The sequence below is a fragment of the Coptis chinensis genome, chromosome 2, assembly GCF_015680905.1.
Source record: "Coptis chinensis isolate HL-2020 chromosome 2, ASM1568090v1, whole genome shotgun sequence".
Taxonomy (NCBI): Eukaryota; Viridiplantae; Streptophyta; class Magnoliopsida; order Ranunculales; family Ranunculaceae; genus Coptis; species Coptis chinensis.
Window position 1 is genome coordinate 23,388,690 of NC_141457.1, and position 11,596 is coordinate 23,400,285.

At 38.9% G+C, this 11,596-nt stretch overlaps 1 protein-coding gene across 1 annotated transcript; it reads left to right on the plus strand.

Moving 5' to 3' along the window:
* The first annotated feature begins 9,723 nt into the window (after window positions 1–9,723).
* Window positions 9,724–11,086, plus strand: LOC147515434 (uncharacterized). The gene is made up of 3 exons (XM_086592911.1): window positions 9,724–10,152; window positions 10,248–10,511; window positions 10,778–11,086. The coding sequence occupies exons 1-3, from the start codon at window positions 9,724–9,726 to the stop codon at window positions 11,084–11,086; spliced, it is 1,002 nt and encodes a 333-aa protein (XP_086449037.1).
* Window positions 11,087–11,596: the final 510 nt, after the last annotated feature.

Sequence of the window (11,596 nt, forward strand, 5' to 3'; positions counted from 1 at the left end):
TTTTGCTTGTATCGAGACTCCACTCCATAAAAACCTGTTACATATCTTAGCCACTTTGTCAAGCACACCCACTGGGAGAATGAACTTCTTAGCCCAATAGATGTGAAAAGACGAAAGAATTGACTGTATAAGCTGCAATCTGCCTGCATAGGACAAGGCTCTATTCTTCTAATTTGACATTCTAACAGTGAGTCTTTCAATCAGTGGAAGATAATCCTTTGCATTGATTCTTGAAGCTGTGAGAGGCAGGCCTAAGTACTTGATAGGGGGAGCAACTAACTGAATACCCAGTAAACCTGCTAGAGCTAATCCGTCATCTTTTGTCATGCTTCCAGTAAGGATAGTTGTTTTCATAATGTTGATCTGGTGCCCTGAGAGAGATGAAAATTGATCAATATAGTCTTTGATAGCTAGGATAGATTGTGCTTCCCCTTACAGAAGAGGAGAACATCATCTGCGAAGCTCAAATGAGTTATAGCAAGCCTTTTGCATCTTGAGTGATCGAGGGCCAAAACTTTTGGTGGAGAGACCTTGCTTTAACAGACCACCTAGTAGTTCCATAATCATAACAAAAAGATAGGGGGACAGAGGGTCACCTTGCCTTAACCCTCTTTTTCCTTCAAAGAATCCATGTGGGCTTCCATTGATCAAGATAGAATAGAGAGGGGACGTGAAGCACATAGATAGCCATATGATAAACTTTGGAGGAAACTTGAACTTTTTAAGTACAAGGAGCATGGATTCCCAACTGACAGTATCGTAAGCTTTCTGAATATCTACTTTGATAGTACATCTCTTTGGTCCATGTTTTCTCGCATATCCTCTGAGGAGCTCACGAGCGAGAAGAAGATTATCTTGTACGTTGCACCCAGGGACAAAGGCTGACTAATTAAGCTCAATCCACTGATCCATATGAGGCTTCATCCTGTTACTAAGAACCTTGGCAATACATTTGTAAGTGACATTACACCATGCTATAGGTCTATATTCATCTACCTTGGATACAATAGGTTTCTTTGGAATTAAACAAAGGAAAGTGGCATTTGTACCTTTATGTACTTTGTTAATGCTGAATATAGACTGAATGGCCTTTAAAAAATCACCTCCCACTATGTCCCATGAATGCTTGAAGAAAAAAGTTGTGTACTCATCTGGTCCCGGAGCTTTTGAATCTTCCATAGAGAAAAAAGCTTTCTTGATCTCTTCATTAGTTATGTCTTCAGAGAGTACCTCAGCAGTCCCTTGATCGATAACTTCCCTCACTGGGATCCCATCCAACATCTCTTCAAAGCAAACAACTTGAAAAGGGACTCCAAGCAGCTCTTGATAAAGGGATATGAATGCATTTGAGACTTGAGCAACTCCTTCATGCTTTACCCCATTCATGTCCGAAACATCCCAGATGTTGTTTCTATTCTTCCTTTCTTTGATAGCCTGATGAAAGAAAGCATTTCCTTTATCTGCATAGTCGAGCCAGAGAGCGTCCTTAAGTTGGGTTCTCATAAGGATGTGTTGCAATCATAACTCTCTGATAGATTCACTCAAGTGCAGAGGGCACCTATATTCCTCACATACTCGAATGACGTCCAAAGAAACCAGGGTCGATTGATCACAATATCCACTTACTATCACACCATCATATTCCTAGTTAAGCTAGAGGTCTTTTATTAGGAATTCCGGGGCTAAGGTAGTGGTTTAGAAATAAAGGGAAGATATTTGTAACTAGAGAATAACCTCGTTTTGTTCTTTTGCTTCCGAATTTGTGATTCATTCTTTAGCCTTTTGGCTTTGTACTCCATAGGATTTTGAATTTTGAGAGTTCTAACTTTGCTTTTGTTTCTTTTGAAATTGACTCCTTTTGATTTTGAACTTTTGGGAGATTTCAATCTTTTTGAATCTTTTCTTTCTTTTTCTTTCTTTTGAAGCTTCTAACTATTCTATTTTTGTACAAAGCCTTCTCTTCTCTTTTTACTATTCATCCAATTCTCAACTCGTCAGCTGGGTAAGCTTTTTATTGTGTGTAGTAACGGTTCAGGGATTGATGGCGAAGAAATAAAAAGGCTTTTAGAATTTGGTGAAGGCTTAAGGGGGGTAACTAGAGGAAAAATTATCTTTTTGGGTTTTTAACGTTTATTTGGCTATATCGATCCAAAAAGGGCCTAAATTCTCTCCTAGGATATGACGTGGTGATCAAGCAAGTGGTCGTGTTATCTTTATATCCGGACATCCTTGTGTCATCACTCAATAATCATTCAGATGAGGCTTTTGGCTAAATTCTCACATGATATGGAACTTAACTATTATAACCTTGGTCACAAAAACTCACTGCTATATACAATCAAATGCTGATGCATGCCATTCATGAAAAGGTGTAGAAACTATTGCATGTATATTAGTTTGAGTTTGAAAAATGAATCTTTACTCTATTGCTACAATGAGACTTCTAAACCATTTATTCATCATAGAAAAAGGAAAATAAGACTTTTGGTACTAAACAGAAAAATATTTTTGGTCTTTTCAAAATATTTTAAGAAAGAAAGAAATATACGAAATCTATCTAATATAAGAATTGCTATATAATAAATGCATAGTTTTTGCAGAATGTTACTATACCACCCCGAAACAGAAATATGCTTTGTCCTCAAAATATGAAGAAAAGGAAAGAGATTATCATAGGAACATGAGCAAAAATGGCAGTGACCTGTACTCTGTTCTTCGTTATGAAAATATACCACCCCCAAACAAATTTGGAGCGTGGGTTCATAGATATAGAACAAGAAATACATGGTTTATTGTACTAGGGATTTATGTAATTATTCTACTATGAACTACTTAACATGCATGCAGAATTATACTTAGTAGTTAAGAAATTAATAAAAAGATGGGAAATGCAAGTATGGAAACAACTATCTATATGAAATGTGTGTGTGTGTGTGTGTGTGTGTGTGTGTGTGTGTGTGTGTGTGTGTTTTTTATTTTTTTATTAGGTTTTTCTCAAAAGGTATCTCTAACCATCTAGAGGTTTTAACAAGAAGATAAAATCATACGTTTATCTAGTATCATTTCAGTTACTCTGGGGCGTAAGATTTTAATTTTTATATCCTCAAGTTTTTAAAAAACTAAGGAGAGATGTTTTAAAGATAACTCGTACAAAAGCAGTGATTTATAAGTTAAGTTTGAAAACAGCCCATAACGAGTGATCTTAGGCAATTTGAGTGTCGACTCTTTTGGAACCCGATCCAGTCAGACTGTGGCTTCAGTTATATGTGTTAGAAGATTTACTATGCAAGACGTAAGATGTCTTATATGAATATCATGGTGATATGGGCGACCCTTAGTAACACATAACTGATCCTCAAACTGCCCTTAGGAGAATGGAGATTGCATACTTATAAGGATTGGTCTATGTGGAATCCATTGCCCGTGTTTTTAGAAAATCACATAACTATTGTCGTATCGAGAATCCTCTATTATAAGAACGGAGAAAAACAAACATTTTTATTAAAGAAAGAAAGAAACATTTGTTTTTAGCTTTTTGGTTTTATGTTCCTAAGTTACTATGACAGGAAAAAAAAATAAACTATAAAACTACTAAGAAAACAATCACTACGAGGAGAGTGATCCTCCCAATAGAAGGAAAAGATTTTTGAAATTAAGTGATTCAAATTGCGAACCATCCCATGGTTTGGCTTGCCCTAGATTGTGCTCTTCCTTGTTTTGCAAGAAAACGAATCTAGTGAAGAGGACTAGCTCTATTGCTAGATAATCTAGTCTCTCCTCTTCTAATCTCTAGTTAGCCCTATTTTGTAGCTATTCCAACCAGAGAGAAAGATGAAGCTCAAAATAATTAGAAATCGCCCACAGAAGGAAAAAGTTTTCGAAAATAAAGCACTCAAATTGCCAACCATCCCATGGTATGTCATGCCTATGGAAGACGAGACATGCTAAACAACCATGCGAGACAATCGTAAGACACCTTCACTCAATCCCCATCACCCTCTGCTTTGTTTCACATCTCTTCTTTATAGAGGAAAGACTACTCAGCATTAAAGGTGAGAATGAAAGAAAAATGTTTATGTATAAATAGAAAATATGGAAATGAAAATAAAGACAGGAATTATAAATGATAGAAATGGAAAAGCTATTTTTAACAAAAAGAGTGTAAAATAAAGAAAAAGAAAATTGTATACTTGCTCTATGGGGTACACTACTCAAACTACGAGTAAAAGTGCTAACAAGGAATATGCAAGATATATGTGGACTCAAGGCTCCGACACTTACAACCACATACTCCAAGTAGAGTGGTCCGGTTACCTTAAAGATGCACTCCCATGGAATGCATCGAGAAAACATGATGTGTCTTTTATAATCAAGACTATATGTGGGGTCGTTTTAAATCAGATATTAGAATTTATAAGAGAGAAAATTCAAGATATTAGAATCCACTGCTACATTTGATCTATGACCTTTTGTTTCATGGTTGTTCTCTCAAGTAGACTACAATTAGGCAATCGAGTGAGTGTTGATACCCTCTTGGACGAAACATCATTAAGGAATAAATCTACTTAAGGTTGTTCCTATGTTTATGCTATTAATATCTTCTTTCTTTTTATGTAAGCTCGGGCAGCTACTCAATGTATTACCGAGAGCAACATCAAGGAGTGCTTCCTAATAGGGCTGCCATTCAATGAATCACTACTTAAGGCAAACACAAAGAATACTTCCCCTAGGCAGCCACTCCCTAAGCTACCGCTTCTAGGGCAACACAAAGAATACTTCCCTAACTCTAAAGAAGTACACTGCTAGAAGAAAAGTATAGAATACTAGCATGATATTAATATTGCAAAACATAAACCCTATTATATACTTCCATCCCCTGGTGTGGGCAATGGAACTAATAACGAAAACCATAAAGAACTAACCTGATTGGAGAACATCATGAACAAGAAGAATTATCAAGCCCTAAGCACCGACTTCATCTCCTCCCTTGAAGGAGAAGATTAGCCTTCCATAAAGAAGGAAGAACACGAAGAACGAGAAGAAGAAGAGTCGAAGAACATAAGACTAGAAAGACTACTTCCATCTCCTGGTGTGGGCAATGGAACTAATAATGAAAACCATAAAGAACTAACCTGATTGGAGAACATCATGAACAAGAAGAATCATCAAGCCCTAAGCACCGACTTCATCTCCTCCCTTGAAGGAGAAGATTAGCCTTCCATAAAGAAGGAAGAACACGAAGAACGAGAAGAAGAAAAGTCGAAGAACATAAGACTAGAAAGACTACTTATCAAGACTCGACTAGTTAAAACCGAATTTTTTATTATTAATCTCTCTCTGCCTCAAGTTCTGGAGACAAGAATGTAAGTGAATTGGCCAGTTTCATGAGGCACTTAGGTCCTCTATTTATAGGGGTTACAATGAGTTCTAGAAACATCCCAAACCGTGATTTGTTTTCTAATACAGATCAGCTTCTTTCAGAGTCCAACTTCGTTTCCAAAACTGTGAAAGAAGTGGCTACAGTGTCAGTTATTACGTCTGGACGCACGATCCTTGCATCTCAGATGTGAGTGTCGCGTCTGGACACACGATCCTTGCATCCCAGACGCGAGAGTCTATTTTTCCTCTTTTGCTCCATCCTTCTTTCCTCTTTTGCGGGCTTTGGTCCAAGCAACGACTCCTTTTGCCTTGGGCTTCTAAATAAGCTTTAAAATAGGTCCAAGTTGCATCCTTAATAGCTTCAATTCCTTGGCCTTCTCCATGATTGTCCACGGGCTTCCCATGTGATCCTTAATGCTCTGAATTGCTCTGTTTTATCCCTTTTTCTCTAATATTCTACAAAACTCTCTTTCTCACCTGTAGAATCATAAAACATGGCTTACAAGCACTGTTATTCCACTAAGATGGCTAAACAAGAGGTATAATTGAGGGTTAAAATGCACTTTTTGGGCACTTATCACAACTCCCAACTAGCTTTTTGTTAGTTGATAAGAGCCCAAAACTGTAGTTTTAATCCCTTAACAATCGTACTTTTAGACCAATTATGTGAATAATAAGTAAGAGTTAATATTGATTACGTGTTTTTATGCATTTCAGGCTTCAAAGTCCATTATGTGCAGAAATGTGCCACTTTAGCGAGATAAAGGAGCAAAGGTCGGTTGCTAGGGAGTTCTATGATTAAAGGCCAATTTTCAAGAGGACAAAGCCTCTGTAAAGCCCGGTCAAAAGATGAAAAGTCAAAGTCCACGCGGGCAGAAATAGTGCACAAAGTCAGCAGAACTTCCGAAGACCATATCTTTGGACTCAGACCTCGAAATTGGGCCTACCTTACGTCAAAACGATCGGCTCGGAAAGAGCTTTCCAATGGTCTAAGCCTTGACCTAATCAGAGGAGTAGAAGTGGATGAAAAGTTTGTCAAAGCCAACTCCAGCTGAAAAGGCCTTTTTGGACTGAAAGAATTGGGTTTTGGGCCTGATTCTCTGGCCTAAAACATGGCTCCAAGCCCATGCACGATTTTGGATCTGAAACATATAAAAACAAAGAAAAGCTTAGTTCTTAGAAAATCTAGTTATATTTAGAAAACTAGTTCCTTGTAATGGTAGCTAGAGTTAGATTAGAATAGCTTCTAGATCTAGTTTTAATGGTTTTTAATTAAGTTTAGTTCCATTTCATTCCTTGTTTTAGATTAAACCCTTAAAATATTATTATTCATTTGATTAGATTAATAAAATAGTTTATTATTATTCAAGTATTTTTTTGTCATTACATTTATAGATCTAGTTTAAATTCTTGTTGATATCATTTCTTAATTATTAATTAGATTTCAAGTATTGTTTGTTAAATTAGTAAAGTTGGAATCTTGATATTATGTTTAGTTTAGATTCATATGGAAATGATTGCGAAATGATTCTCGGCTAAACCTCCATTAGAGGGGGTTGAGAAGCCTTGATGAAAGCTTGATTCGATTATCGTAGAAGTCGCCGTAATTTCTATTCCACTCTAGAACGATTAATTCACCATGAGAGCGGGTTTAATCGTTCACATGCTAGTTCTTAATTGGTAGAAGTGCCATGTGTAATTAGGGATTAGGAAGAACCAATTGTTTTGCGTAGCGATTCAATTCGGATTACTGACGATTCGCCGTTAGTAAGTTAAGTTGAGTTAAGGTGGAATCAATCCCCCCTAATTCCTTATCATAGAATCAACGCAGCATTTCGTAGTTAATTAGTCGTATCTTGTGGGTAGTTGCATCATAGTTTATAATTCGTAAATCTCTCATTAGACTTAAGTTAAGTTAAGAAACAATTAACGATGACCTCTCTGAAACTGAAAAAGAATTCTTTGATGATGAGCATAGTCCACAAGACTTAGCCCTACTTCCTTTGCAAGTGATAACAAGGGCTCGATCTAAGCAAAGTAAAGAATCCACAAAATTCCAAAGAACAAAGGGAAGGGTAAGAACAAGGGTTCTGGGAGGAAGGGGAAACATTAACGGTAGTCATGTCGAAGCTCGCTGTATGGAATGTACGAGGCCTTAATGACCTCAATAAAGCTAGTTACTTGAATAAATTTAGAAGGGTGAATAATTTATGTCTTTTTGCTATGGTGGAGACGAAAGTCAGAATAGAGAAGTTTCAGCTTATCAGTAGTCTCTGTTGTCCTTCGTGGCCTTTTGTAAACAACTACAGTAGTAGAATCTGGATATCGTGGGATCCGGGGGTTATAGCACTATCGAAAATAAAGGAGACTGAGCAACTTATACAATGTAAGATTGATCTGCTCCCTTCTTTGAAATCTTTCTTTTTTACTGTGATATATGCAAGTAACAATAGTGCAGATAGAACGAGGCTATGGGCTGAAATTTGCAATATTCACAATGGCACATAAGGAGAGTGGTGCGTTGCAGGAGACTTTAATAATGTTCTTTATTCGTTTGAACGGATTGGTGGAGAAGCGGTGCACCCTAGGGAAACCACCCCTTTCAGGGATTGTCTTGTCACATCTGAAATGTATGATCTCGTGAGCTATTCATGTTTCTATACATGGACCAATTTTGATAGGAAGTGGTCTAAAATTGATCGATACTTGGTGAATAGTGCCTGGAGTACTACATTCTCCTACTCTTATGCAGAATACCTGCCTTTGGGTACTTCAGATCACTCTCCAATAGTTATCACTATCATCAACAGAGTTGCTGCTAGTCCTCCTTTCAGGTTTAGTAACTTTTGGATCCTTCATCCAGAGTTCTTGGGCGCCTTTTTGCAATGTTGGAGGGTGCAAGTGAATGGCAGCCCTCTCTTCATTCTGACGCAAAAGCTCAAACTATTGAAAAGCAAGTTGAAAAGCTAGGCAAAATTCTTTTGCTCGGACTTAACTAAGCAGACTGAGGTTGCTAGGAAGGAACTCAAGTATATACAGAAAGCATAGCAAAGTAATCCAATGGATGCTCTACTATGCACTAGGGAAAAAGAAGCACGTTCAACCCTCTGACAGCTTATCATCATGGAAGGTGAGGATCTCAGGCACCGTACTCGATGTGACTGGATGAAATATGGAGATAAATGTAATGAGTTTTTCCATAAGATGATTAAAGAGAGAAAAGGTCGTAATTTGATCTGGGCTCTTAATGATGATACTGGTACTAGAAGGGAAGGGCATGAAGAAGTCTCGCAGCCTTTGTTGACTACTATAAGACCTTATTGGGACAACCGTCCCCAGCTAGATGTGATCCTAATTACCTTGAGAGGCTACACTTTTCTAGGGTTCTGTCCCCAGATGAAGCAGAGACTATGATACAGGATTTTACAGAGGCCGAGATTCAACAAGCTCTGTTTGAGATGGAGGATAATAAGGCCCCAGGACCTGATGGGTTCAATGCCTTTTTCTTTAAGAAGAACTGGCAATGGGTGAAAGATGAGTTTGTTCAAGCTATTCTTTCTATTTTCTCTCTTCAGTCTGTGCATAGAGGAGTGAACTCAACTCACTTGTGTCTCATCCCGAAATGTGCAACACCATCCAGGGTGGAAGAGTTCCGACCGATAGCTTGCTGCAATGTTCTCTATAAGTGTGTCTCCAAAATGCTCACTAATAGAATGAAGCCATTTATGCCTGATATCATCTCCATGCAACAATCCGCCTTTATTCCAGGTAGATCCATTCAGGATAACCTCTTACTAGCTCATGAACTTATTAGAGGATACACAAGGGCTCATGGGACTAAACGATGCTCTATCAAGATTGATATTACCAAAGCATATGATACGGTGAGCTGGCAAACTATTGAGATGGTGATGACAAGGTTTAGATTCCCAGATAAGTTCATTGAGTGGACTAAAATGTGCTACTCCTCACCTTTTTTCTCCATTTTAGTAAATGGAACGCCTCAAGGTTATTTTGCTGGTGCTAGAGGTCTTCGCCAAGGGGATCCACTTTCGCCTTATCTTTTTGTCTTAGTAATGGAAGTGCTCAGTGGCATGTTAAGGAATAAGGTGGCAGCGAAGGAATATTCTTACCATCCTAAATGTAAGAAATTGAGCATTACGCATCTTAGCTTTGCAGATGACATCTTGCTGTTTTGTAAAGGTGATCCCAATACGGTTCAAGCTGTGAAGAATACCATTGAGGAGTTCTTTGCATGTACTGGTCTGAAGTTGAGTAGCCAGAAGACTACACTGCTTGCGGGGTAGTATGAGTCAACATGAAGCCCAGGAATTAGCGGATATCATGGAAGTGCAACTAGTCCAGCCACCGGTAACATACTTAGGCCTTCCTCTCACTGCTTCTAGAATGGGAATTAAGGAGTTCCTGCCTTTGATAGAAATGGTGACAAAGAGGATATCAAATTGGAAGAATAAGTCTCTAACACATGCAGGAAGACTCCAATTGATACAATCTGTCCTTTCTTCTCTTCATGTCTACTGGGCGAGAACCTTCATCCTACCCCAGAGAACTTTGAAGGACATCGCAAAGATTTGCAATAGATTCCTTTGGTCGGGGCCAGATATGATCTCCAAAATGCATCATGCAAGTCACGCTACTCTCAGACTTGGTAAAGATCAGGGTGGCTTGGGCATTGTGGATCCGAAGACATGGAATAAGGCTGCCTATTGTGGACTACTTTTCAAAATTGCGAGCTATGAAGATTCCTTATGGGTCAGTGGACAGTTGAAAACCATATCCGAAACCAACACTTTTGGACTATGAAAGTACAAACTGATGCCTCGTGGGTCTGGAGAAATGTCTTGAAGCACAGGGGAGCAACTCAAAAGTTTGTAAGGCATCAGATAGCGAAGGGTGGGCAGACCTATGTCTGGCATGATCCGTGGTGTCATGACGCTCCATTAATTCAGTGGGCAGAAGCAGTCCAACTGCTTCATGTTCAGGATAATGCGCTTGTGAGTGAGCTTATTACAGATGGGAGATGGAACCAGATCATTACCAGTTTGCCTGACAGTGAGCTCAAGAGGAAAATAGAAGGAACTGAATTGAACCCTCTACTCTCTCTAGACCAAGTAATTTGGACGCCAACAAAATCGGGTAGATTCCTTTGTCGGTCAAGATACCAGCTCTTAAGCAGATCGAAACAAGGTGAAGTGGTACAGTTGATATGGGGGCGGGCTTGTTCTTCCAAACATTCGTTACTGTGGTGGCAGCTCTTTGCAAATGCATTACCGACTTCGGGACAAGGTTGGTTAAGAGGAAGGTATTAACCCGGTCGAATTGTTGTTTTTGCAACACCTCAAGAGAGCATTCGAAACATTTGTTCTTTGATTGCCAGTTTACAAGAGGAGTGTGGGCAAAAGTGAAGAGGTGGATGGGTTTGAGCAGTTGTGTTAGAGCGTCAACCTCTGAATGGTACAGATTGTTGCGGCTATGTCGTTCTGCTACTATGGAAGCTGAAATTATAAAAGCTATTGTTTGTGCAACAGTTTACGCCATCTGGAGAGAAAGGAATGTGAGGAGATTTCAGCAGCAACAACGTACTGAAGAGCAAGTTTTCAGCAAAGTGCAAAAGGAGATGAAGATATATCTACAAACTGTGTTGAAGGAAGTTCCGAGGATCAGAAGAACAAGACTAATTGATTGACAAAATCGGTATACAAGTCTCCTTTACACAAACGAACCCCAGCTGGTGCTCATGGCTTAGGCCTAAACTAGGTGAGCTGATGATAAATACTGATGGGTCGGTTACCGAGGACTCAAATGGATTTGGGGGAGTGATTAGAGATGAAACAGTGCGAAACCGGCAATCACAGCAGTTCTACTAAGAAGTCGAGTTATGACCCCGGGAGCTTTTAGCCATTGAAGCTGGCATGAAGGGTGCGGTAGACATTGGAGCTACAAGAGTAACCATTGCGTCTGACTTACAGTGTGCTATTCGGGCGATCATAGGCAAAGATGAACCCCCTTGGTACTGTCTTAATATCGTCGCTTCCATTATTGCTTTGAAAGATCAGTTCGAAGCTGTGGAGTTCGAACATGTTTATAGGGAGACTAATTGGGTAGCTGACTTTTTGTCAAAGCTATGTAATGTTTTACATGACTCCTTGCTGTTTTTCCTACCTCCTTTGGATGGTGCTCTATCTAAACTTGTAAT

Bases quoted from the DNA above. Each gene is read 5' to 3' on its own strand.
- LOC147515434 (XM_086592911.1), top strand. From the start codon at position 9,724: ATGGAAGTGCAACTAGTCCAGCCACCGGTAACATACTTAGGCCTTCCT. The intron at 10,153-10,247 runs GTCAGTGGACAG...AATGTCTTGAAG, and splicing joins GCTATGAAGATTCCTTATGG to CACAGGGGAGCAACTCAAAA. The intron at 10,512-10,777 runs GTAATTTGGACG...TTTGATTGCCAG, and splicing joins CTCTACTCTCTCTAGACCAA to TTTACAAGAGGAGTGTGGGC.